The following is a 26,361-nucleotide window of genomic DNA, read 5'->3' as shown; positions in this document are numbered from 1 at the left end:
GATCTCGGCCCGTAGACCACTTTGGATCCAGGTTCTGACCTGATCTTGAACCCTGACCAGAGTTTCTGTCGAGCTCAGGCGATCAGAGTGACAGGAAACACTTTGAGCAATACGCGTGTTTCAATCCACTTGTTTTATACAGAATTTCAAAACAAAGAGTGCAGAAGGACACAAAGTAAGCAAATCAATCAAGACGCACATGAAGCATCTTACTCAGACAGTCATCCAGATTTCTGCTTAATACTTTGGGTTTGGGATAAACGTTGCGCCGGTTATAGACGAGAGCAGAAAAGAAGATAAACACCACAGTATCATCACAGCTGTTGTGTTTACATGTGCAGTCTGCAGTGGTTGTGTCGTGTTGTGTGTTTCCTCTGTGCTGCAGAACGACTAACATCACCAATTCAACTAACGCAGAACAGATTTTCTCTCTTTTAACATGCGTTGTTGACGCACGTGTGATTTCAGAAGCGGTGATTTCTAACATCCGTTTTTCTCTCCTGATCTCTCCATCCAGCATGTCGCTGCTGTGATCTCCACACTGCGCTTCACTAACACTCGCAGGTCGTCTTCACAACTCTAACTCTCTGTGTTTCTCTCTCTTTCTGCACAGCCTGGAGACGGCGCCAGCAAGAAACAAGGGAAGAAGAGTCAGTCGTAACAGCCGAGCTCTCAACTACACCAGGTAGGAGGCCGACACCTGGACGATCGTCCACTCACCAAGTCAACAAGTTTGCCCTAAAATGCACAGTTAGCACTACGATTAATTCTTCTTCTCTGGTGTTTAAAACCAAGTTTTGGATTTTTTTTTATCGAGACTATATTTCCGCTGTGCATTGACACAAGATGGAAGAAGCCAAAGATATTGATTTTATAATGATAGAAATTGAGAAAAGCAGCAAATTCTCACATATTTTTCACTTGGTAAATCAATTAGATGATTGATCTTTTAGTTATCTTTCACCTGTTAGTTATTTTGGTACATTCCTGCACACTGCATAACTTTTAAAGCACTTTCAAAGGCACATAAACAAAAGATTTACAGACTTTTGAAACCTCTAACTATGCAACTATGAAAAATAGAGTTTACATTGTCCCTTCATACCCACAGAAATCAATCTGTATCGTCACTTCTTCAAATATTAGTTCCTGTTTTTGTGGCATATCAACTTGCTTCGACTGTGTTTTAATTGTGATAATTTAATTCTTGCTCGTTTTGACACCAGGAGACAAATAAAGAATGACGACAGGATTGTTTCATTTCAGTATTTTTGAGAGATTGCGTCGATGAAGTTGAACTGAAATAAGTAATAAGTAATTAATCATGATCAGTTAACTTCCTTGAAACAACAGATTCTTTTTCAAGGAGTTTATTTAAATTCAAGCATATTACTAACTTTAAAAACATAACAGTTAATTTTTAAGCATTTCTAAAAGAAACACTACTGATCCATTTGTTGATGTAATCTTGTTGTTCTTCGTCCTGCAGGTCCACCGACGTCCACCTGCGACATCACACAAACACCCTGGGAGGAAAAAGAAAACCAGACTGAAAAAGCCTTTTTGTCGAAATCGGCCGGGGGAAAAAAAAACAAAACAACAACAACAAAAAAACGTGTCTGAAGCTTTTCACTTTACAACGCATGGTTTCTACAGCAAGACGAACGCAACAACAAACTTACTACTCTCTTTATTTTTTATTTTTTAATTTTTTTTTGATTTCGCATGAGCATGTCACCAAAACTCACTTCACTGTCGGACACCTGAAGGACAAAGCGTGAGTGGAACGTGAGCTGGAACTTTTCTCATCGGCGCGTCCGCGACCAAAGACGGCGAACGACAAAACAGGAAACGACGTGTGACTCACTCTCTCTCTCTCTCGGACACTCGCCTTATATGGTTCTATTTTTTCCTCCTGGACCCGCAGTATTGGGGTGTACCATGTGGTTCTTTTTTTAAAAAAGAAAAAATGAAATATAATAGTAAATGGGTGATTTTGTTGTATATAAATGACACTGTATAAAATCTTTAAACAGAAAAAAAAAAAAAAAAACAAGGAGAAAAAAAAAAAAGAAATCAGTAGCTTCATGGATTGTTTCTGCACTGATTTGAGTTGAAGCTTCGCAGAGTTTTTTCGGCGCGTTCGTAACCGAGAAAAAAAAGGTTCGACACTGTTTGAGCAGCCTTGAGTGTGCGTGACCTGACATGCTCTTCCAATATATTAAAAAAAACAAGAAAAAGGAACAAAACAGCTGTATGTTTAAAACGAGAATGGAGGGAAAAAAAAACAAAAAACACTTGCTCGGTTTTTGAAAACAGAGGGACATTTCTTCAGAGAAACGATATTTTGCTGCATGTGACGTCACTTTATTTTTAACGCTCTCCTTTTTTTGTTTTTCCTAACTCGACGCACTGTAACAGAACTACGAGAGGGTTTGATGGTACTTCTGTCTTCTGTGAGCGCTCATAACAACACGACCATCCGTCATCTATAACTGTTTTTAATTTTTTTAACAATAACACACACACACACACACACACACACACTCTCTCTCTCCGTGCAGATCACTTCACCCTCACGCTTCAGGACGGTCCCTGAATGTAACCTGCTAGCACCACCCACCTACGAGTGTGTGTGTGTGTGTGTGTGTGTGTGTGTGTGTGTGTGTGTGTGTGTGTGTGATAGAGTGTGTGAAAGTGTGTGTGTGTGAGTGTGTATCTGTACGCCCATCATGCAACTCTAGAAGTGTCTGCTTTTTAGGTCTGCTGTGGTTTTTTAACAGGGGGGCTGTTTTTATTTCTGATCTTTATTTAATAATTACGTGAGAACAGAGAATCTCGTTTTTCTTTTTTTTTTCTTTAAGCCCCCCCGGCACTCAAATCTAATCATTTTTACTAAAAAAAAAAAAAAAGAAAATCACTGTATTGATCACACATTGTTAAAAATCAGATTTTCTGTTCCTGTGTAAATCTTTTTCTTTTTCTCGCTCTCTTGTCTTTTTTCATACAAAAAACACCCGAGCATCCGTTTGTCGATGATAAAAATCTGGTACCAACATGTATGACGAACCAACATAGCCTACACTGGATGATCCAAGTAACTATTTAAAGCAGAAAAATAAATTGTGTTTAAACTGAAACGCCTGTTGAGTCCGTCTGGTTTCTGTCAGCTGATCGAGATCCAAAGTTTGATGGTTTTAACCCGAGATTAACAGCTCTTGTTCCAAATATATACCTGGTGGTTTTGGAAAATTAAATTCAGAAACTCAGAGAGGTCGAATGTACGTGATTTACAAGGCAATAATTCAAACGCAGAGATCTTTATTTTTCACATGAGTGAGTAAACGAGCTGTTCTAGCTGGAAAGGTGGCAGGGTCCGCCACAGTTCTGCAGCATTGATTCATCAGGAAAAAACCCGACATGGCTTCTTCGTCTGAGCCAACAGGGAGAGTTTGTTCACATTCAGTGCATTAAATCGCCTTAAAGTCTGTGTGTGATGATCATAAGGATCACCTGTTTGTGTATCTGTTTCATGTAGATGGGAACAAATAAAGTTCTTTGAATTTATTTGAAAGACAGGAGAGGCAGACGTGTCAGATCACATCTCTGAGGACAGAAACAGTCAGTGATGAAAGATTTCCTGCATTTATTCAAGATTTCAAACAAAATACTGCAGCATCGTTGTGTGTGATAAAAGAAAAATGTATCACACAACAATAAAACAAAGACATTAAGATATTCCTTAAATAAAAAATATACATCTTGTCTAATTAATAATTTTGGTTCATGATCAAGCTGAGACACATTCATTCAAAGACATCTGATAAAAGAACATATTATATATCCTATGTTGACTACTGATTCACAAGATAAAGTTAAAAACATGGCATTGTTGTTCATCTTGCAGAGATCAGCCTGATTCGTCACCACTGAAGGTTTCTTTATGTCTGCAGCAAATTTAAGACGTTATTTCCTGTTTGTTTGGCGACATGATCACTGGACTTTTAACAAAAACATTCAGAATATGTTGTACTTTGACAAAGAAAAATACAGAAAAAATAATTTAACTTTCCTGTAAAAACAACTTTGTGACCATCTTAGTGTAATTAATTTAATAGCTGACAAACGATTCATCGTTCCAGCTGGAGAGAACATGTGAAAAAACTCAGATGTTTATCATTTGGAAAAAGAAAATAATACCAAATGTACCATTAAACTCACCACAACACTGTCAGAAAAGAGTAGAAAAATTACAATTTTCCTAAAACATCTTCAAATGGCTGATTGGTTTCATAATATGCTTATTATCTGGTTTATACTTAATGTTTACATGTTTTAATGTTCAAAAAACACTTTTTTTTGTGTTCTGTCCACAGCTGCAGCACCTCTATTCACCCTCTGTCTGAACAGTCCTGTCTCTTTAAGGCCCCGCCCCCCTTTTCAAAGCCCTGTCTGCTCTGATTGGTCAGCTCTTACAGTCCTGATCCAGCACCACCCACCGTGTTTCCACAACAGCTCTGTCAGTGTTTTTGCAACAATGGCGGTTCTATTTTCCATATTCATATATTCATATATAGCTCCAAGGTCCGCTTCATAATCAAAAACACACAGTTTGGTGATACCGCTACAAAGAAAACAAATTAATATATTTCCCTAAATAATGAACTGCTCCTTTAACTGAGCATCAGAGGCTGGTCAGCTGTGTGGATTCGTCCCCGTGAGTCTGAGCGCGTCTCCTCGGATCTCCTTTCCTTCGCTCGCCCTCGTGGACGCCCATGTGTTTGGTCAGCGATCCGCCCGCCGTGAAGCTTTTCCCGCAGACGTTGCACAGGTACGGTTTCTCTCCGGTGTGCGACCTCATGTGGATCTTCAGCGCGCCGCTCTTGTAGAACTTCTTGTCGCATATGACGCAGCGGTGCGTCGACTCGCCCGTGTGGATCATCATGTGCGTTTTCAGCGTTCCCCTCTGTCTGAATCCTTTCCCGCAGACGCTGCAGAGAAATGGCTTCTCGCCCGTGTGGATCCTCATGTGAGCCGTCATGTATTCCTTGTAGCTGAAGCTCTGACCGCACACGCTGCAGCCGTACGGTTTCTCCCCCGTGTGGATCCTCATGTGTCCCATCAGGTTCCCGTTTTGAGCGAACGCCTTGCCGCAGATGGCGCAGACGAACGGTTTCTCCCCCGTGTGGGTCCTCATGTGCATCTCCAGCTGTTTCTGTCCGTCGAATTGTTTCCCGCAAACCTCACAGTCGTTCGTTCGGATGTACGTCTGCAGATGAAGCCTCAAGCTCTCCTCAGAATCGAAATGTTTCCCACAGACACCACAAACATCTGCATCCGTCTCGTCTTCCTGCACATGCTTCAGAAACGAGGTTCTGTAGCAGAAACACCTGCCGCAGACTTTGCAGCTGTATTTCAGGTGAGATGAGTCCTTATTTTTAGATCCTTTAGGTTTGTTTGCTCCAGTATTTCTTGTTTTTGATGGCTTTTGTCCACAACATCTTTCTTTGGTTTCATCTTTCTCGCCGTCACTTCCTTCACTTTCCCTCCAGTCCTCATCACTGTCGTCCGCTTTGCTCTCAGCGTCTGAATCCGTCTGATCCCCGCAGACGTTTTCCTCACTGTGTTTCTGCAGATGCACCTTCAAGCTCTCGTCAGAGTCCAGATGTTTCCCGCAGGCTCCGCACTGATCTGAGCTCTGCTCGTGCTGAAGAACGTGTTTCAGAAAAGAGCGTTTGTACCTGAAGAACTTCCCACAGACTCTGCAGCAGCTCTGTCCTGCAGTCTGAATCTTGTTTGTTGGAGTTATTTTACTTTTTTTCCCTTTACGGAAAGACATTCGACGCATTTTGCAACCCTGGTTTTGTCTCTGAAGTGTCTTTCTTTTGTTTGACTTATCCTTTCGCTCTTCATCACTCTCATCATCATCGCTCCCAGATTCTGAATGTCTAGATGAAACAACCTCCTGGTCACTCGGTGCCTCCCCACGCTGCTCTCCTCGTGTCTCTGTTTCTGTGGTCGAGGTTCCCTTTTCTGCTCTCTGTGTCTGGTGAAGATGTGAGGCCTCACCCTGGTTTAACTCAGAGTCCGTCTCTGTAGACGCGTCTTTTATCTGTGGTTTATTTGATGTCTTCTGGACCTGATCGCAGCTCCGGTTCTGCTCAGATGACACGTCCATTTCACAGCCGGACCCAGAGAGCAGCGATCTGTCTGAAGGGAAGATCACAGAGAAAAATCTGTGTGAAAATACTGTAAAGAAAACAATTTAATCTATACACTGTGTGTGCATAAGCAAAGCTCAGTCAACAGGTGAGCATTTGATACACGATGTTACAATCAGTTTAATCTGTTCAAGTAAAATCTCTAAGAAAAAAGTCAAACTCCTTTGATTCCACCTTCTTCATATTCATTTTTTGGGTTTCTTTGCAGTCTTTGACAATAAACTGAGTATCTTGGTGATTTGGAAAAAACGAGATATTTAAGCACTTCATTTTTCACTATTTTCTGACACTTTATAGACCAAAAAACTAAACAATCAGTTTGAGAAAATACCAGCAAGAGAATAAAGTCAGTTCCAGCTGTAATAGAATGAAATAAAACGTACTGTGTAAATTTGTCTCTGTTTTTAACGTGATGTCCAGCAGCTGGTGACGATGTTCGACCTCCTCGTGGGAACCGGACACCTCGGCCTCGTATTCAGCCATCATCTCCTCCAGAATCCTGCAGATCTCGTCAGCAACCAACGACAGACGCTCGAGTACGACCGCCCTCTGCTGCTCAGGAGACATTTCTGTAGGAGGGAAGAAAGAATCATATCCAGCCAAAGGAAAAATAAATGATTCCCGTGTTTACTGCAGAAATGTTCTGCCCAGTTCATTAAGTCCCACAAGAATTTGTATTATTTCATGTTATAAATGATTTATTGATAATAGATTGTGAGGGCAGCCGACTATCATATAAAAAAAATACTGAAAAATTTGCATCCCTAGTTAGAATATGTTATTTTTCTTGTCTGTATTGTTTTAGAATAAATTGTATGATTTTCTGCTTCAATGCTAATCAACTTGTGTTGCATTTTGTGCTTTATAAATAGTTTGTTGTTGTTCTCATTATTTATCATCATAAAAAGACACCAGTTAGATTTTTTCTGGAACTGAGAGAAATATATTTGGGGAAAATAAGATTTAAAAAATGACTTATTCGGTTCATTTGAGTTTCTAATACACTTTTTTTTTTCTTTTAATAAATGCACAATCTTAATTAATATATAAACTGCTGGGATAAAAACATGACGTCATGCTGTCTTTATTTATAGGAGTGGAAGAAGAAAGTGACTGTTTGCACAAACTTCAGGCTGAATTGGAAAAGTCGTAAAAAGAAAAAGAGACATTAAATAAAAATAGATTTTCCTTCAAAGAGTTGAGACTTTAAAACAGCCTGTGTTGTGTTCACTGACCTGCTGTGTGCAGCCTCCTCTTCTTCGTCTTCTCTGTCATCATCTTCTCCACAGCGCTGAATATCTCCTCCACAGCAGCCGTCAGTCTTTCGGCCACCAGCGACCTCAACACCTCCATTTTAGACGCGACGGGCCGATAAAAGTTTAGTTTTAGTGTGCGAGCATTTTAAATCTTCACCCGTGGCTTCACAAACAGTTTAACAGCCGTCAGAAAACTAAGAAGTTGGCTGTAAATCATACTACTTCCGGGGTCGTCTTCTTCTCTCCTGAGTTGGTCAAATCTCACGGTTGACTGTACACAGCGCCACCCTGTGCTCGTGAGTGGTACTGCAGCCACACACTGACAGGAGACGCTTTACTCTGTTAAAACTGGAAAAATCCTGCATGTATGTAAGTATTGTCATAAATCTACTCGAACCCATTAGATTACAGATTACAGGCCGCATTAGAGCCAAAGAAGAGCATTTTTAATTCACTGATTTTTATTGGCAAACAGGTTTTTTTTTTTTTTTGTTTTTTTTTTAAAGAAATCACAAATACAATAATCTGAAAAATCTTAAATATTGCATCTGTCTATTGATCATATTGTGTAAAAGCTACATACATGTAAACATATGAATAATTTACTGACACTTGAAATGTTTGTGCGGACTGAAAATTTGTCTTGAAGTGAAAGTACATTTAAAATTGCTTATTTTAAGACTTTACTGAAGCGCCATTTTTATGAGTGACTTTCACTTTTACCAAAGTAATAATATAAAGTCTCACAAAATGGAATTACTCAAAAAAGTACAAGTAGTACATTATATACAATGCCTTTGCTTCATGTTCATACCGGATACCTTTTGATTTATAGCTACTTTTTAATCAATTCTTATATTTTTCTTGTATTTTATTCTGAGTAGAATCTGGCCTTGGCTCTCCTTTCTTCAGTGTGAACAATATGCAGAGCTGTGAGAGAATAATACGCTGGATTCAACAAGAAAATTACACCCAGAAGAATTTGAACCATTGCTACATTGCACTGATGTTAAACCAAAAGAAAAGCAGACAAAGAAAAGATCTCTGAATGGAAATGAGTAAAAGCTTCTGCAATGGCCTTTTTTCAAACATCTCCTGGGTAATGTAGTTTTTTATATTTTGTAAAGGAGGGCATTGACATCAGAGTGGGTACTGATACCACATGTGGTGGATCTCACGTGTCTCGGTTTCAGCTCTGCGGTCGTTCACGCTGGTCTGTACAAACACAACACAGGACTGCAGGATCAGCAGTTCAGCTGTGAATGACGGGAGTTTTGTCTCTGTGGAGAGAATTCGTTCACTTCTAGATAAACACAAATACTAATTTTAATGTAAAGATATTGAGATGCACCACATGAATAAACCCTGTATCCAAGAAAAATATGTTTAATTCATCTGCAACAGAAAAAGACATTTTTGCAACAAAAAAAAACATGCAAGTCTATGTTGGCATATAAAAGAATATATTTAACTCTTGCAGTCCTGAGTTATTTTTTAAAGCTGTATAGAAATAATTTAGATATAACAGGATTAAATCTTGACTCAGTGTTTGTGACACGACACAGAAAAACACACGTCAGTGACACACAAGCGTTTTTTATTTTACCATAACTCAGCACTCATCACAGATGTCGTGTGTTTATTCTGCAGAACACAAACAGACAAATACTGAAAGTTCAGCTCGGCCTTATGTGCACAGGCTGACACACAAACACACACACACAGCCGTGTGACGTGTGGATCTATGTCATCACTGCAATTTGGGTTAAAGGGCTTCTTTGGTGCTGAGTCGATGATTTAAAATGTGTCAGTGTTTATCTTCTGGGGCTGGACTAAAGCTGACATGAGACACGGGGGATTTGAAATTTGGGTCATGTGCATTTATTTCAAACCCCTGAATTTATTTATTTATTTATTTATTTTTGTAGAAATAACCTTCCATAAGTATGAGTTTTGAGTTAAGGGGCAGGTTCACGTCGGTGCTCTAAAAACTGGAGTTTGACTCATAGTTTTAATCCGCTTGCTTGTACTCCTCCTGCTCACAGTTATCATAACTCAGACTAATCTGAACACACAAATACAAGATGAACATATTTTTAGATTCAGTGTGACTCAGGAGAACAGTTTAAAAATCAGTTTAGAAATCACAGAGGAGAAGACACTTGTTATGTCTGTGAAAAGAATAGTTACATTTTTAAGTTTTCAGTAGTATCAATGCAGTTTTTCCTTTGTTAGTGCAGTTTAGGCCGCTCTCATGTCAGAACCATGTGACGTCCCAACACAAACACAATGTGATAAAATATTAGAAACATTTTCTTATGTATGGCTGATCAGAATATTATGTCACTGACCTCCTCATGCAATTCCCAGGGCACAGCAGCCTTAATTTGATTAATTTTATGGTCACAATACAGAGCATAAATTAATAACACTTGAGTTGAGGTGTCCAAATTACCTGAACTCACCTGATTACACTCAAGTAATTTTATTATAGAATGCAGCAAAGGACTCGAACCCATTGAAAAGATAAGCCCTATATAATTGGAGCCCCTACTCTCCCAACTTAGCTAAACAGCTTTTAACTGTTCATAAACTCTCTGGTTGAATGGACTAAACCACAAATAAGTCCCGCCCACAGACTCCTTGAAGAATCCAGGTGGTGCGCGCCAAAAGGGGCGGTCTCGCTCGTTTCCCGCGTGAAGTTACTGCATTTCCCTCCAAAATTATTAGCTGCCTATAATAATCTCTGCTGGATCTTCACTCTGATCAGAGCAGCTCTTCCCTGAGGACACGAACACGGTCAGTAAACGCTTCTGTATGATTCTGCTTTATGTGTACAGTTACCTGCTCGGTTCAGGTGTATTCATGTCTGTGTGGGAGGTATACAGATCATTTATTACTTAATGATAAGGCCAGGTGATGTTCATTCATATTTCAGCCAGATCCACAATAGTAACTATCTTGTCTAACCAGAGTAAGTTCTACAAAAGTGCAGGTTAAAATGGAGCTAGCCTCCCTCTGATGTTCGTGAGATTTGTTTTTGCTTCAAATGTTTCTGAAATAACTCTAAACAAGAAGCTGAAGACGTCTCATTTAACTGTTAAGTGTTGAGGTAAATTCGGCTGGAACATAAGCCTCTAACTACATTCAGTAAATCCGCGATGGACTTTATGTTTTGCTCCGTGAACCAAACTCCATTGTGATTTTGGTCGTTTTATCTCTTCTGTGTTTATTACATGAATAATGCTAAGTTAATTAAACGTAGGTCACTTTCTTAAAACAAGTCGTTAGTTTCGGTAAAATCGGCATGATTTTTTTGTTTTAAATGTATTTATTTGAACGGCATGAAAGCTGGTTAGCTAACCGTTTGCTCGCCAGTTGAAGTGAGTGGCCATGTTATGCTATGTTAGCTAGCTGGCTTTAAAGTTGTTGGATATGCACTGTACGGTTTGGAAACACGTTAGCAGCGGCTCAGCTGCCTTTATTAGTAGGTGAGGACACATGAACCGGGTAGTGAAATTATAACGAGCTTATAAAGACGTCTGAGGGATTTCGTCGTAGTGTTTTTACAGACAGGTTTGCATGTTAGCTAACGTGTGTGTTGCAGAGTGTTAGCATGACGCCATTATGTGCCGTGTAATCTTAACTATTAATCGTTACAGCTGAATATCAGAGTACAGCGCAGTTAGCTAACAGGCTTCATGTGTTGTGTTTGATAATGTCTCAGTATGTCAGTGTGTCAGCTTCTAGAAGGTCATTTTGAGCAGCTAAAGTAGTTTAACACATTTTGAAGCCTCATTGTAGCTGCACAGAATGTGTTCAGCGTGTTTCTCTCAGTTCTGGTTTAATGTGTCATTTAAATCACTGCACTGACTCCCTGTATTTTAAAAGATAGACTTTAAAATCATATTACTTGTGTACAACGCACTAAGTGTTCTCAGGACTGAATACATTTGGTTTACTTTTGGTTTACCTTTAAAAAAACACATTTATCAAATCAGATTATTGTAGATTTTACAGTGCAGAGTGATGTGAGACTCCTGAAGTTTTGTCATGCACATGGTTACAGACTGCTATATCATTCTTTATTATAAATTATATAAATTATAATGTAAGTAATCCCCTTTTTGAATGTGTCTGTACTCTCATTACATCTTCTTTTTTCCTGTTATAATCAGTATATATATGCACACACACACACACACACACACACACACACACACACACACACACACACACACACATACATATGCATGTAGTCATCATGTTATACTAAAGTACCTCCTCGTCTCTCCAGGTGTCTTCAGCTTCAGGTGGAACAGCTCTGACCTGTATGGTGATCAGACCTGGAGAGGAGAGACACCTGGTCCAACAAGGTCAGTGCAATGGAGGTGCAAAAATTAAAGGCAGAAAGTGTGAGATTTGTCAGTTGCTGTTCATTAATACTCTAGGATAAATAAATGATTCTAGAGAATAGTCGAGTCTCATTCACAGGTCGTTGAATACCGACAGTTTGGGTTGGCAGAAGCCACTACAGTGTCACTGTTGGCACGGTAGTCTCTCTTCCTCTTTTTCTGTTTGTCTTTTAACAAAAACTAATTAAAAAGGCAAATAAATTTGCAAGCAAGTGATGGACTTTAATGGGAAATAAAAGAAGGAAGTAAAAGTAGTATTTTAAATGGATTTTACTAAGTGCTATATTGTAGGCAACTGGCCTTGTTTCAGTTAAACATGTTAAATGTTTTTTTTTGTTTTGTTTAGTGCGATGAAATATAAACAGTGTCTGTTTAGAATGCCTGCATTAATTTGATCTCATTTATATATAATATAAATGATACAATCATATTTTATTTAACACGTATATCTACATTGTTCAGCCACAACATTAAAACAACTGACAAGTGAAGTGAGCATTGATCATCTTGTTACAATCAAATGTTCTGCTGGGAAACTTTGAGTTCTGTCATTTCTGTGGAGCCTCTTTGACAAACACCACCCACCCAAACCAGACCAGAACAACTGCACCCCCTCATGGCAAAGAACCCAAGGCTTCAATCTGGCCTCCTCATTGTCCAGATCCCACTTCAGTTGAGCATCCACGGGATGCGCCAGAACCAACTCCCATCCATGTTGGGGCCCCCATGGATGGTTCTTGGCTCAGACTGCATCCAGTGGAAGCTCAGCTGGATTGAGATCTGGGGAATCTGGAGGTCAGGTTGACACCTTGAGCTCTTTCCCACGTTCCTCGGGTCGTTCCTGAGCAGTTTTTGCAGTGTTGCAGGCGCATTGTCCTGCTGGGGGGGGGCACTGCCATTAAGGAGTGCTGCTGCCATGAGGGGGTGTACTTGGTCTGCAGCTGTGTTTGGGTGAGTGGTGCTTCTCACAGAGGGGTCCACATGAATGCTAGGACTCATGGCTTCACAGCCGAACATGGTATTGGAACACTATGATCCATGTTATTCATTCCACCTGTCATTGGTTCTAATGTTGATGCTCTCAGTGTGTACACATGTGAAATACCCTGTGGGTTTTGAGCTGGGACTTAAACATTTTAAATGGACAGCTTCATTTATGTAGATTCGGTATTAACATTAGCCTCAGCTTGTTCGCCTAGCAGGCCACTAATAAGGATCTTATTCAGTTTCTGACGTGCAACTGTGCAGTGGTGAAATTTTTTGGTTTAGAAGTGGTTGAGCTACAAACAGCTAGTCAGCAGAATGACCAGAGACATGTTCATTTCTGGTGGCCTGTGTAAGGTTTCTCTTGAGCGGTTGTTAGTTTGTCTACGTCCTTCTGAGTGTTTAAACTATGTTGAGCAGAGCCTGGTGTTAACTTGGGTGTTAATATTCATGAAAGAAGTGGAGTGAATTGAGAGCTACAACACCAGCAGAACTGAGCGAAGACATGTTGTTTTGGAGGCCTTGTGGTATAGAGCTTTCTAGGGATAAAAGTTCAGTAACAGCAATCCAGTTGTTAGTGGTCTGCCAGGCAAACCTGGTGTTATCATTGTAAGTTATAGGTTAACTTGGCCAGACTTCAGCTATCTTCAATGGCAAATGCCCGAGTGCTGTCCATCGGAGCTGTAAGCAGTGGTTTCCATGAATGGCAGTAGTCAGGCCTTTGATCAGTTGCTGGTATTGGTAATAGCGTATCTTACGAGCCCTCGTGCGATCCCGCCAACTTACAGGTCCCTCATGTTCAGACACCTATGGTTGGTAGAAGCGTGCACAAAGTGTGCGTGTTTAGCTTGGGCCTCGGCCTGGCTAGGGACATGCTCAGGGCCACGGTAGAAGCTAGCCTGACGCCACTAAAGCAGCTTGGATCTCTGCCCTCATCTGTCCATGACGATTCCCCTCGCGAGTTCAGTGTGTATGGGCGCGATGCCTTTGCTTGAAGATAATGTTGAACCTCTGTGATAAAACAAAATGACAAAAAAAAAAAAAAAAAAAATTAAGAAATTCAATTTCTTTGCAGCTGTGCGCAACAGCATCCTGCTTGATAACACCAAGCAGAGATCATTACAAAGCTGTTACAGGGCCCTCGGCCTCAACGCCCAGCAGACCACTAATAACAATCCAGTTGTGTTGTGGTGACGTTTTTTATGTGGAAGCAGTTGTTGTAGTTATGTTCATGGTGGAATTGCAGCAAACTGATAGCTACAAACAGCTAGAGCGGTTGTTAGCTTGTCTGCCTCCTTCTGAGTGTATTGAAGGTTTGTTTTCAGTTCAGGTACATCTCCACTCGAGCTCACAACTATGCATTCAGAGAGTGCTTGATAAGCTTTATGAAGCCTTCGGGGTTGTTGTCTTGCGAACTGATAGCTACAAACAGCTTGAGCGGTTTGAAGGTTTGTTTTCAGTTCAGGTACGTCTCCACTCGAGCGCGCAACTGTGCGTCCAGAGAGTGCTTGATAAGCTTTATGAAGCCTTGGAAGTTGTTTGTTTGCTAGTGCAACATAGTGGTATAAAGCTTTTCAGGCTAACAGTTACTACGACAACCAGCAAACCCGGTTATCAGGCTTGTGTGAACCGACCAATCAGAGCAGACTTAGGCCCCAGCTCAAAATGCACAGGATTCAAGGAGTGTTTTTACAGCTACTGGATAAACACACAATATATATATATATATATATATATATATATATATATATATATATATATATATATATAAAAAAGATATATCTTGAAATGAAGTGTATATGAAAATTCAAGTCTTCTCACTGTTTTTTATTTGACGACCTGAGAATGAGACTCAAAAATCAGCTGTCTTTCTACAAAAATGCTTTAGGAGTATGCCGACATCACGCAGTTAATCAGTTGATTAATAATTGTTCTCCATAATGCAGGACACTGGCTTGTCTCATATTTCCTCTCTAAGATCTCAACTTTCTGCTTTTAATGCTGATTAACTTAATCTTCAAAAATACATCATGTTTGATCAGCGAATATTTAATATTGATTATATGAATCTGCAAAGTAACTAGTAACTAAAGCTGTTAGACAAAGTATGAATAATGTAATTAAAAACTAAATGTATGCAAAATATGAAAAGTAATTAACATGTATATCTACACTGTTCAGCTGAAACATTAAAACAGCTGACAAGTGAAGTGAGCATTGATCATCTTGTTACAATCAAATGTTCTGCTGGGAAACTTTGAGTTCTGTCATTTCTGTGGATTCTCTTTGACAAACACCAGCCACCCAAACCAGACCAGAACAACTGCACCCCCTCATGGCAAAGAACCCAAGGCTTCAATCTGGCCTCCTCATTGTCCAGATCCCAATCCAGCTGAGCATCTGTTGGATGCGCCAGAACCAACTCCCATCCATGTTGGGGCCCCCATGGATTGTTCTTGGCTCTGACTGCATCCAGTGGAAGCTCAGTTGGATTGAGATCTGGGGAATCTGGAGGTCAGGTTGACACCTTGAGCTCTTTCCCACGTTCCTCGGGTCGTTCCTGAGCAGTTTTTGCAGTGTTGCAGGTGCATTGTCCTGCTGGGGGGGCACTGCCACCAAGGAGTGCTGCTGCCATGAGGGGGTGCACTTGGTCTGCAGCTGTGTTTGGGTGACTGATGTTTGTCAAAGAGACGTCCACATGAATGCTAGGACTCATGGTTTCACAGCCGAACATGGCGTTGGAACACAATGATCCATGTTATTTATTTCACCTGTCACTCGTTCTAATGTTGATGCTCTCAGTGTGTACACATGTTAAATGCTTTTTACAGATACACTCAAACACACAAAATAACCATAAATACACTCAAAAATTCACAAATTAACAAAAAACCTCCATAAATATACACAAAATCTCCACAATGACACACAAAATCATCACAAAGAGACTCAAAACCTCCATAATGACACACAAAATCGCCACAAACTTCCAGAAATTCAATAAAAACTTCCACAAATACACAAAAACCTCCACAATGACACACAAAATCTCTACAGACCTACATAAACTCACAAAAAACATCCACAAATCTCCACAAACCTCCACGAATTCACTAAAAGTTTCCACAAATACACAAAAACCTCCACAAATACACACAAAATCTCCACAAATACACAAAACCTCCACAAATATACAAAAACCTCCATAAATTCACTAAAAACTTCCACAAATACACAAACATCCACAATGACAAAATCTCCACATATATATACAGACCTCCATAAACTCACAAAAAACATCCACAAACCTCCACAAATTCACTAAAAGTTTCCACAAATACACAAAACCTCCACAAATATATACAAACCTCCATAAATTCACTAAAAACTTCCACAAATCCACACAAAACCCCCACAAATACACAAAACCTGCACAAAGAGACATGAAACTACCACTGCTCTTCTTTCTCATCTTGCAGGTGATGGACGGTTGACAGGACGAATCACCAAGACGAACCAGACGAGCCAAACAATGGAGACGAGCCGCCACAGGAGCCTGAAGGGAAAGTGTGAGTATCTTTCACCTGGACTTAACGAGGGGGATCAAACATGGCTGATACATCTGCAGAGTGCTGATGCTCACTGTTCATTTCTGTTTCATCACTGTTTCATTTAATAAATATAGGCATTAATATGTTTTTTATTAGTCTAAAATAAGATAAATTACAAAGTTTTTAATATCATTATTTAAGGATTTTGACAAAGTAATACTCGAAAAGCACCCAGTAAAAGTACTTAATATTATTCATGCAAGTAGTCTAGGAAGTATTTATGGAAACAATGATTTTTACATATGGAAACAATGTTTACCTTTGTGATACCTTCAGTTTGTTACCGGGAATAATTACTGTAAAAGCATTGTAATTTTCATGGGTCTGATGTGACTCTGCAGTCTGACCCACAGTCACTACCAGCAGCTCTTCACAGCGGTGTCACTGCGATTACTGTAAATATTCGTAGATTCGCGCCCTGGAAAAAAGGTCCAGATGATTTGACCAAGCAAACGCGAACCACAGCTGGCTTGACCGTTGTTAAAGTTTCGCCCAGTCAGGATAAATTGGGTCCCGGGAGAGATTTGTTTTTTCTCGGGACAGCTGATGAAAAAAGAGAACGATTGTGGGAAAACAGGACGGGTGGCAACTCTAAAACAGCCCCACGTGAAGTAATGTTTTAAGGTACCTGTACTTAACTTTAATATTCAACTTGTCATGAACACAGAGACAAGACAGACGCTCGCCGACTTTCAATCGGATTAAATATCCAGAAATCCACTTAGAAAACGCAGAAAAAAGACGCTCCCTGGAACTTGCCTGAGAATAGTTAGGTTTCTAAGTTTGATGTTAAATCAACATAATTCGGTGATTGCTGTCTGTACGTTGATGAACACAGTATTAACGCAAACTGATTCTAGCTAATTCGGCATTCTTTTGTGCCCCCAAGATTGCCAAAATTTTAAGAAAAAACGGGGAACAAGCTCACAGCTAACTGACTCAACTCCTACTTCCTGTTTACATCCCAAGACCCCCAAATGGAGTTGTTACAGTTTTAAGGTAACTTACTTTCAATTTTCTAGAGTATATGTTTATCTACTCACTTTTAACTTACGTATATTAAGTGTGCTGACCAGCGGCATCACCGTGTGGTACGGCGCCTGCTCCGCCTCCTGTAGAAGGACCCTCCAGCGCACCGTGAAAGCAGCAGAGAGGATCATCGGTGCCTCTCTCCCCTCCATCCAAGACCTCTACACCTCTCGCCTCACCCGCAAAGCTCTCTGCATTGCGAGAGACCCCACCCACCCGTCACACAGTCTCTTCACCCTGCTGCCATCAGGGAGGAGGCTGCGGAGCCTGCAGGCCAGGACCAGCAGACTGAGGGAGCTTTATCCACCAGGCTGTCAGGATGCTGAACTCTCTCCCTGCTCTGCCCCCCTTCCACACACACACCCTCCCTGGACTCTGACTCTCCACCTGCTGCCCCCCTCCCCCCAATCCACACACACACACACACACACACACACACACACACACACACACACACACACACACACACACACACGGACTCTGAATGCCCCCCCCTGCTGTGCACACACACACACACACCCCGCCCCTGGAAAACAACAATCAGACCTTCAGACACTTTATCACTTTATCATCCCTAACCCCAACCCTAACCCAGATAAATAAGCTCTCTTTATATATATATATAAAATAAAAAAAAACCCTATTCTCTCTTTTTGCACTACTGTTTACATTCACGTTTACATTTGCACTACTGTTACTTGCCTTGTCTATTTATGTCATTCATAATGTCAAATTGTACAGTTGTCTATTTATTTTTCTATTTTTCTATATATTTATACATGTTTATTCTTTTCTATATGTTAAGTCACTAGAGGTTGAGAGTAACGAAATTTCGATTCTCTGCTTGTCCTGTACATGCTGCAGAATTGACAATAAAGTTGACTTTGACTTTGACTTAAGTAACATACATTAAGTTAATGAGTATCTTTACATGGAGGTACTTTTATGAGGAGAAGTTCAGTATGATTGAATGTTGCAGTAATAAATGAAACTCAAAATACATTTTCAGTATTTTTTATTAAAAATATTCAAAACACTTCAAAAAAATACTTTTTAAAAACATTTAAAATACATTACTATTAAAGTTGAGACACCATATGAAAGCTGGGAATGACTGTTTTTGTCTTTAAAGTGAGTTTTGACAGCAACTGGAAGAAAATATTCTCGTTACAGTTCGTCATGTGTCCTTTTCCCGGATTCTGAAGCAATTGTAATTATCACGTTGTGTGAATGAATGCAGAATTGGACTTTGTAAGTGCCCCTGAGCCTCCTGGATATCGCTTTCACACAGTGTCACACTGTGCTCGCAGAGTTCAGCGTCCCCAGACAGCAGTGACAGGCTTTTCCTGAGGGTCAATTGGACGTGTGAAGTCAAAAGCACCAGAGAAAAGCTTTTTTTGTTTCTGTTTCACAAGTCTGTATAATGTGAGCTCATCCCTCACATTCCCTTCTTGTTCTGCAGGCTCAGGGCTCCGTTCACGCAGTACGGGATGATGCTGACGGTGACCAGAGGCACGGTGGCGCTCTTGCAGAAGGACAGCAGGTAGAAGAGGGCGGCGGTGTGTGTGGGAGGCTTGAAGGAGTCGAACAGGTGGAGTAGGACCAGAGAGCTGATGACGCACCCCGCTTTCACCAACGTGCTGCTGCTCTTCTTGGTCTCGGTGTAGAGGGGCGAGTGCAGGCCCAAACCCAGGCCGAACAGGGTGCCCATGTTGCGCAGGAGGCTGGCAAAGGGCGTGCTGTCCAGGTGGACCCACTCAGGCTTGATGCACCACTTCTGGGCTTTCTCCAGGGTCCAGAGCAGGTCCACGCCCAGCGCTTTGAGCAGGACGTAGAAGCCAACAGCGAAGCAGGTCAGGAAGAGGGTGGTGTAGAAGTACTTCTTCATGCTGGCGTTGTAGATCCACTGAGTTCTGTCGAAGGCTTCAGCCACGATCATACCTAGAAACCGTTGAAACATCCAGGTCAATATTAAGAGTTAAACAGTGCCAGTTAATACTGGACTTAAAGAAACAATATGTAACTGAACAGAAAGGTGAAATAGTTAGCATGCTAATCAGCTAGCCCCAAGCCTCTTTGTACCTCAGGAGCTCTTAGTTTGGCTCGCTAGCTGCACAGCTAACTGAACTAAGTTGCTAATGCACCATTAAAGTTGCAATTAGTAAAAAAAATAACTTTAAAAAAGTATTGTTAAACATGATATATTGTCATAACAGTGCAGACACATACTGACCTGTGATAACTCCAGCAACCACCTGGTGTGGGAAGTGGGCGGCGATGAAGACTCTGGAGAGACAGACGCACACCTGGACTCCACAGAACAGCGTCCACAAAGCAGCCTTCAGATACCTGTCAAAACAAAAGTTCAGACAACTTTGATTATTTTATTTTAAAACAGGTGAAAATAGAGAATGCAGATGTAAAAAAAAATCCTTTGCTGGTCATCATCCAAAACAAACAAGTTAACCTCTAAAGCAATATAACAATTAACACAGTTTTTCTTGGCTGCCTGGACGTCAAAACAACTCTGTATAATCTCTTCTTCAGGACCAATAGTTCTCAGGAGTCAATGATCAACCACAGAGCAGATAGCGTGTCCACAGCGATAAGCTCCGGATGGAAAATGGTAAACAACACAGACAGAAGAGTGAAGCTGTGCTGTGTCTGAACACTTCTGAGGTGAGCTCGGGGACTCACCAGGTCTTGTTGGTGGATTTCTTGCCTCCGAATTTCTTCTTGCTGGTCATGACGGCGAGGATGGAGGTCACCAGGGTGTAGTAGACGCCGGCGGCTCCCATAGCGTGTCCGGAGGGGCTGCCTGGATAACACAATCAGATATCAGACGCTGATTGACTCAACAAGAACAATGACCACTCCGTTCATTTGTGACATTTATGTGACGACTTTAGTTACTTGTTGCTTTGCAGATTTAGTTTTAATTGATCCTTAGCTGGAAACTCACAAGCTAACCAGCAGCTAAAGTTTATGAAGTAGTTAAACCACCTTTTATATAATATTATAATTATAATCCAATAATATAATGTACAAAATTCTACACAAAATAATTCTTACATTTGGTACTTAAAGTATATTTCTATGCAAATACTTTAATACTTCACCAAAATTGTAAATGCATGACTTTTACTTGAGTACAAGATCTGACTTTTGATACATCCCGACAATTTTGCTGCTGATACTTTTATTACTTGTAGTGAATTTTAGATGCTACAAGTTAAATAATTTGACATTTTGCTATAAGAACGTGTCCTCGTCACATGTCTTGCCTCAAGTAAAGGTTTTATGTAATTCTTCAACCATCATTGAAAGAAAAAACATGACCAACATTACAAAGTTTAACTGTGTTGCTGCTGGTTTGTTGTCACTCAAAGGGCCTCAAGACGGGTCGGGATTTATAACCCAAACTTGAGGTCCAAATCTGCAGCTGATGTTGGACCTGAATAAGTAGATTCATTTCTGTATGAGTGGAGTCAGTGTCTCTCACCTGGTCCGGTCTCACAGGTCATGGGGTACTGCTCGATGTGTGGACGGACGCTGCCTGCGTAATAAGCCGTCTCGTGGACCCACCAGTATGGCCGCTCTCCAAACAGAATCCTGAAGAAGACAGCAGAATAATATTCTCTCTTTAAAACCCCGCTAAGGACGTTTAATTTAACGTCTCTTCGATGAGAATCTTCTGACTCACCATTTGAACACCAGGTTGAGCCAGTCTCCAATCACAGCCACCCAGATGAGCTTAATGCCCACCGACGCCCGCAGGTGAAACCACAGCGGGAAGAAGATGAAGAAGGTGTTCCTGAGGTCCGCGGCCCAGGACACCCACAGAAACAAGCCCTGGGCGTCCTGGTAGTTGGTCTGCAGGTAGTGGGTGGTGCTCACCCCAAAACCCTGCACGGCGTCCATTAAAGCGTTCATCTTTAGCCTCTTTAGAGAAGGAGAGAAAGTCTAGTGATGTGTGAGTGAGTAAGAAGTGAAAAGGACTGTTGCTATCAGTAAGACAGCTGGTTGGTTTTATACCGGAGGGACCCACCACCCAAACGCATGCACACGCTGATCTTTGGACCTTGCACATGTGTAATAAAACACAGGGAGTCGGGGGAGTTTGGGAGGGTTTGCCTCACAAACAAAGGTGAAAAGATAGCAGGGAAACAAAACGTCAATCAGTATCATCGTCACTGTACGCAGCACAGAGGAAGTCAGGTGACCAGGGGCTGACGGAATTAATCACAAACTGTTGGAAGAGCTTGTTCGAGAAATATTTCCCAGAACAAATCCTCCTCAGTGCTTCAGTTTAGGCTAAAAAATGCTGTTTCTTTTTCATGCAGCCCTCTGAGTGATAATCTTGTCAGTTATGTAATTGTTTCTCGCCGTTGATTTGGTGGCATCTCACCGGTGGAGGACTTACATAAGGAGATCAATGATTAAATGATCGGGTTGAGAAGCAGAGGAGATAGTCGGGTGATAAAACAGAAAAAGGTTGGAGGTCATGTACAAGCTGACGGTCCTGTCACCACAAACAGATGAGCTCATGTGTCTTTGTCTTTTTTTTTGCCTCATCGCTTCTCACTTTGAGGGACGAGATCTGAGCGGCATGGCCTTAAAGGACGGGGTCGCCCTAAAAATGAAAAAAAAATGTTTTAGTCTTTATGTAGTCGCACTCATGCTGATGGGAAGTCAGTATCAATCAATAGTCTCATCACGATTTATTGCTACATCCTGATTTGGGTCGGAAAGAAGGAGATGACGCACTCGTCACTATCCGCGGGACACGGAGGATCACACCGTGAGCCAAGATCGATGGATTACACAAGCAACCGGCTCAAAAAAAGGTTTTCCCAGAAATGTGAACCATCAGAGAGGCGGACGCTGATTTCTGTGATGATGGATTTGAGCGGAGGGGCCTCTGGGGGGGGCGGGGGGGTGTAAAGGTCAGGGGACTCGTCTGCTCTGTTCTGAAGGCAAACACATTTACTAGCCTTGAGTAAAGTCCAGTGGGGATCTCACACAGTGGCAGACCAGACCAAACACCCCAGATTCAGGCCGAGCGATCATGGATCTTCTGCACAGCTGGGGGGTCCAGCTGGCGGTCCATCTGCAGACCACATACAGCAGCTATGAGGGCCTGTTCGGCCTGGCGTCCACCGTGGCCGACCTGCACACCACCTTCTTCTTCTTCTTCCCCGTCTGGTTCCACCTGCGGCGGGACACGGGGCTCCGGCTCATCTGGGTGGCGGTCCTGGGAGACTGGCTCAACCTGGTTCTGAAATGGTAACAGAGCAGAAAAAAAAGCCGTGAAGTGGATCCGAACTCATTGAGAGAAACGGTGTTCTGAGTGTCTCGGTGTCTCCGTGGCAGGGTTCTGTTCGGGGAGAGACCGTACTGGTGGGTTCATGAGACCCGGTTCTACGGCGCAGCACCGGCCCCGGCTCTGCGGCAGTTTCCCATCACCTGTGAGACCGGACCAGGTAGAGTTCAGGAGGAGAGGTTGAACTATCAGCCGGGTGGAGATCAGATCAGGCGTGTTTGGCGCGTGCACACGGCGGTCTCTGAATGAACATCATACCAGACGTGATAAGAGTGTTATAAACGTGCTACCTTTGACCTTTTGTAGTGATTTTAATCTGTTAATCTGCGTAAAGTCTCCCGCTATGATTGTAGACTGACTCCGATGTGATGATCACGCTTGCTCCAGTTTTATTCCTGAGTATCTGTCTTCATATACGGAGCAGTGAGGTGGAACTGAGTACATTTATTCAAGTACTTTTTATACGTTTTTCTGTCTTATTTTGTATGATTTTCCTTCTTTATTCTCAGATGAAATGTACATAACACATCAAATTTAATGTAACATAATCATATATTATAAGTGAGCGCTATAAACTACATTTAGCACATAAAGACAGCTTTCGTTACAAGTAACACTACAAATTAGGATTTCATATAAAGAGTTTAAAGAATATGAAGCATCACTGTGGATTAAACTGCCACACAAGTTATACAAGCACAGCTGAAACTGTATCAATGCGTCTCAAATATGAAGATTATCTACTTTTCTTTTAAATAATAATGTTTCATTTCTGAATTTGTCTGTTGTCAAGGTCACACATGGATCTAAAGTTTCATAAACCCAAACAATCAGTTTATTTATCAGGAAGATAATCTGCAGATTCATCCATGAATGATGGAAATAATAATTTGTTGTAAACTTAATGCATGAAATCAGTGTTTTTTTTTAAAAAAAATGCCAAGAGTCACACATAAGTTAAAGTAAAGATCTTGCTTTTATTTACTTTGGTAAAAGTGAAAGTTGCCGATACGAATAATACTTAAGTTAAAGTTTTAGAATATCTGATGTTTAATGTCTTAATGTATTAAAAGTACAAGTAAATTGTACACACAGTTTGTTTACATGCATGTATAAAAGCTCCTGTTGATTTGACCAGTTCAGAGATCAGATATTCAGCATTTTTGGCAATAAAATTAATTAATTGCAGAAGAAAACCTCTACTTTGAATCTGATGTAATCTGCAAAGTAACTTGTAACTAAAGTTATCAGATAAATGTAGTGTAATATTATAAATGCATGAAATTTTAGGAGTGTTTTTCCTTCTTTTACTTGAGCGAAGGGTCCTCGACATGTTTTAGATTATTCAGAATAATATATAAACTCACTTCCAGATTAACGCCGACACTTTCAAACATGATCTAATCTTCCTTCTGGAGTAAATATAAGTTGACTTTGACTTATATAACACAGATAATGTGACTACAATCAGTCTGCTCGGCTCATTACGTGACGTTTATTGCTTTCTGAGGAAGACGCTGTGTTTGATTAACTCTGAGTCGGTTCCCTCCAGGAAGCCCGTCGGGTCACGCCATGGGAGCAGCTGGCGTCTGGTATGTGATGGTCATGGCGCTGCTCGCCACGGCGACAGAGAAGAGATGCCCTCCTTTACTATACAGGTGAGTCTGTGATAACACATTAATCATTTCTGGCCCTCAGAATCTAATTAAACTGTCGTCTATCGTCAGATTCTTGCAGCTGGGCCTGTGGGCGCTCATGGGCCTGGTGGTTCTGGTGGTCTGCATGTCCAGGGTCTACATGGCGGCACACTTTCCCCATCAGGTCATCGCTGGAGTCATCACAGGTGAGAATGACGTATTTTGTGGTCAGGTGAGACTCTGCTCCTCCTGTTCACCTAACAGCAGGTACAGCAGCCCTACTGGCCCAAACAAGATGGTTCTGTTTGATGGACCGTCTCCCTCCTGTGGTTTTGTTTCAGGCGTACTGGTAGCTGAGGTCGTCTCGAAGGAGAAGTGGATCTACGACGCCAGCATGAGGAAATACTTCCACACCACCCTCTCCTTGACCTCCCTCGCTGTTGGCTTCTACCTCCTGCTCAGAGTTCTGGGTGTGGACCTGCTGTGGACGATGGAGAAAGCCCAGAAGTGGTGCGTGAATCCCGAGTGGGTCCACCTGGACAGCACGCCCTTCGCCAGCCTCCTGCGTAACATGGGCACCCTGTTCGGTTTGGGTTTAGGTCTTCACTCGCCCCTCTACAGCGAGACCAAGACGAAGAACACGAGCACCGGCTTCAGGATGGGATGTATCATCGTCTCCTTGTTTCTGCTTCATCTGCTCGACGGTTGGACATTTTCTTCTGAAAATCTCACAACCTTCTACTTCCTGTCTTTTGGTAAAAGCGCGGTTGCACTTTTAATCCCGACCACTCTGGTTCCCTTCACTCTCTGCTGGATCCGTCAGGGGAAGACAGAAGACAAGAACTTGTGATTCAGGTCCACATTTTTTGTTTTAAGTCAATAGTTTAATTTTCTATATTGTACCAGGATCATTTTGTCCTCATGTTTAATACAAAAGACATGAAGACTTCCAGGACAAAGTCCCTGAAGTGATTGTGCTGGCCTGGATATCAGTTCCTTTAAAGAATATCTCCTGTAGTTTAACAGTTTGGGAAATTCGCTGATCACTTCCTGTCAGAGTTCGACAAAAACGTTGCTTCCACTCTGACGTCAGCAGCCGGTTAGCTTAGCTTGCAGGTAAGAGCCTGGCTCCATCTAAAGGTAACAATATCTACCAAGAAATGGCTGTAAAATATGTCAATTAACATGTTTTATCTCAATTTTGTTAGTTGTACGAGAACAGAAGTATTAAAATGCCGATTAGTGGTTTTATAAAGAGTTCTGTGTTGGATTTTCTTGGCAGTAGTGAGCTTTAGAGGCGTTAGTAGGTGGATTTTGGTTTTCTTTGGATGGAGCCAGGCTAGCTGTTTCCACCTGCTTCCAGGCTTTGTGCTAAGCTAAGCTAAGCTAAGCTAACTGGCTCAGGCTCAGTGGTGTCAGGAATCAAACTGCCGGCTAATGGATGTTTATTTTTGTTTGCATGTGGCCTTCGAGGTCTCTCAGTCTCGTCTGCTCCGAACGTTTGGTTTTGTTGTTCCAAGAAGTTCATAATTAACGCTGTTCGATCGTTTCAGTTTCGGAAAAAGCAACTAAGCCCATCGCTTTAGCCAGCTGCAGAAAGTATAAGGCTCTCTGTCTGGAACGTATCATTATACTGTTGACTTATTTTTAAATGAAACCCACTCATATTTCCCTTTTTTATATTAAAAAAAAAAAGTTTTAAGTCAATGGTGCATAAATGATGGAAGGAAAAGATTGTTAAGAATTTAAATAAAGAATGTTTTTATAACTATTTGCTCTCCACAAAGAGTCGTGCTTATTATTCAACATTTATTCAACATTTGTGTCCATTTTTCAGGGATCTGGATTAAAGAAATCTGGGATGAGGTGGCTGGTATGACACATT

The 26,361-nt window shown here is 41.4% G+C and overlaps 4 protein-coding genes and 1 long non-coding RNA gene across 48 annotated transcripts in view; 3 read left to right on the top strand and 2 right to left on the bottom strand.

Moving 5' to 3' along the window:
• The window catches only part of ank3b (ankyrin 3b), a 125,630-nt gene extending 124,038 nt beyond the window's left edge, over positions 1 to 1,592 (top strand). For all 43 annotated transcript variants that reach the window (XM_037080235.1, XM_037080258.1, XM_037080257.1 and 40 more), the window contains 2 exons: positions 614 to 685; positions 1,490 to 1,592. In XM_037080235.1, the coding sequence (XP_036936130.1) occupies positions 614 to 661 (48 nt within the window). In that variant the 3' untranslated portion in view covers positions 662 to 685; positions 1,490 to 1,592. The remainder of the gene's footprint in view (positions 1 to 613; positions 686 to 1,489) is intronic.
• A 410-nt stretch (positions 1,593 to 2,002) lies between these two features.
• LOC119009234 (zinc finger protein 2 homolog) lies at positions 2,003 to 7,725 on the bottom strand. Of its 2 annotated transcripts, XR_005071663.1 has the most exons (4): positions 7,457 to 7,725; positions 6,605 to 6,790; positions 4,612 to 6,210; positions 2,003 to 4,577 (listed from the first exon to the last, which is right to left on the bottom strand). XR_005071663.1 is itself a non-coding variant. In XM_037080271.1 (3 exons), exons 1-3 carry the CDS (start codon positions 7,572 to 7,574, stop codon positions 4,685 to 4,687), a joined length of 1,830 nt encoding a protein of 609 aa, XP_036936166.1. In that variant the 5' UTR covers positions 7,575 to 7,725; the 3' UTR covers positions 2,003 to 4,684. The 2 variants fall into 2 exon arrangements, 1 of the variants encoding a protein (XP_036936166.1); XM_037080271.1 differs by having other exon boundaries at positions 2,003 to 6,210.
• Positions 7,726 to 10,124: 2,399 nt separating this feature from the next.
• Positions 10,125 to 19,118, top strand: LOC119009923. Its single transcript, XR_005071851.1, has 4 exons — positions 10,125 to 10,276; positions 11,775 to 11,853; positions 16,356 to 16,445; positions 18,979 to 19,118. It is a non-coding gene; the product is annotated as an uncharacterized LOC119009923 (long non-coding RNA).
• g6pca.2 (glucose-6-phosphatase a, catalytic subunit, tandem duplicate 2) lies at positions 18,515 to 22,320 on the bottom strand. The gene is made up of 5 exons (XM_037081658.1): positions 21,220 to 22,320; positions 21,019 to 21,128; positions 20,214 to 20,334; positions 19,750 to 19,865; positions 18,515 to 19,457 (listed from the first exon to the last, which is right to left on the bottom strand). The coding sequence occupies exons 1-5, from the start codon at positions 21,447 to 21,449 to the stop codon at positions 18,955 to 18,957; spliced, it is 1,080 nt and encodes a 359-aa protein (XP_036937553.1). The 5' UTR covers positions 21,450 to 22,320; the 3' UTR covers positions 18,515 to 18,954.
• A 264-nt stretch (positions 22,321 to 22,584) lies between these two features.
• On the top strand, positions 22,585 to 26,247 carry g6pca.1 (glucose-6-phosphatase a, catalytic subunit, tandem duplicate 1). Its single transcript, XM_037081659.1, has 5 exons — positions 22,585 to 22,802; positions 22,890 to 22,999; positions 24,392 to 24,497; positions 24,567 to 24,682; positions 24,818 to 26,247. The coding sequence occupies exons 1-5, from the start codon at positions 22,585 to 22,587 to the stop codon at positions 25,324 to 25,326; spliced, it is 1,059 nt and encodes a 352-aa protein (XP_036937554.1). The 3' UTR covers positions 25,327 to 26,247.
• The last annotated feature ends 114 nt before the right edge of the window (positions 26,248 to 26,361 follow it).

This window comes from Acanthopagrus latus, chromosome 20 (genome assembly GCF_904848185.1).
Source record: "Acanthopagrus latus isolate v.2019 chromosome 20, fAcaLat1.1, whole genome shotgun sequence".
NCBI lineage: Eukaryota > Metazoa > Chordata > Actinopteri > Spariformes > Sparidae > Acanthopagrus > Acanthopagrus latus.
Note: the sequence above shows the minus strand (reverse complement) of the source record. Positions and strands in the feature narration are given on the sequence as shown.

Coding starts and splice junctions, on each gene's coding strand:
- LOC119009234 (XM_037080271.1), bottom strand. CDS start 7,574: ATGGAGGTGTTGAGGTCGCTGGTGGCCGAAAGACTGACGGCTGCTGTG. Junction 6,791..7,456: donor GAGGAGGCTGCACACAGCAG/GTCAGTGAACAC, acceptor TCCCTCCTACAG/AAATGTCTCCTGAGCAGCAG. Junction 6,211..6,604: donor AACAGAGACAAATTTACACA/GTACGTTTTATT, acceptor TCTTCCCTTCAG/ACAGATCGCTGCTCTCTGGG.
- g6pca.1 (XM_037081659.1), top strand. CDS start 22,585: ATGGATCTTCTGCACAGCTGGGGGGTCCAGCTGGCGGTCCATCTGCAG. Junction 22,803..22,889: donor CTCAACCTGGTTCTGAAATG/GTAACAGAGCAG, acceptor TCTCCGTGGCAG/GGTTCTGTTCGGGGAGAGAC. Junction 23,000..24,391: donor CACCTGTGAGACCGGACCAG/GTAGAGTTCAGG, acceptor GGTTCCCTCCAG/GAAGCCCGTCGGGTCACGCC.
- g6pca.2 (XM_037081658.1), bottom strand. CDS start 21,449: ATGAACGCTTTAATGGACGCCGTGCAGGGTTTTGGGGTGAGCACCACC. Junction 21,129..21,219: donor CTCAACCTGGTGTTCAAATG/GTGAGTCAGAAG, acceptor TGTCTTCTTCAG/GATTCTGTTTGGAGAGCGGC. Junction 20,335..21,018: donor GACCTGTGAGACCGGACCAG/GTGAGAGACACT, acceptor TGTGTTATCCAG/GCAGCCCCTCCGGACACGCT.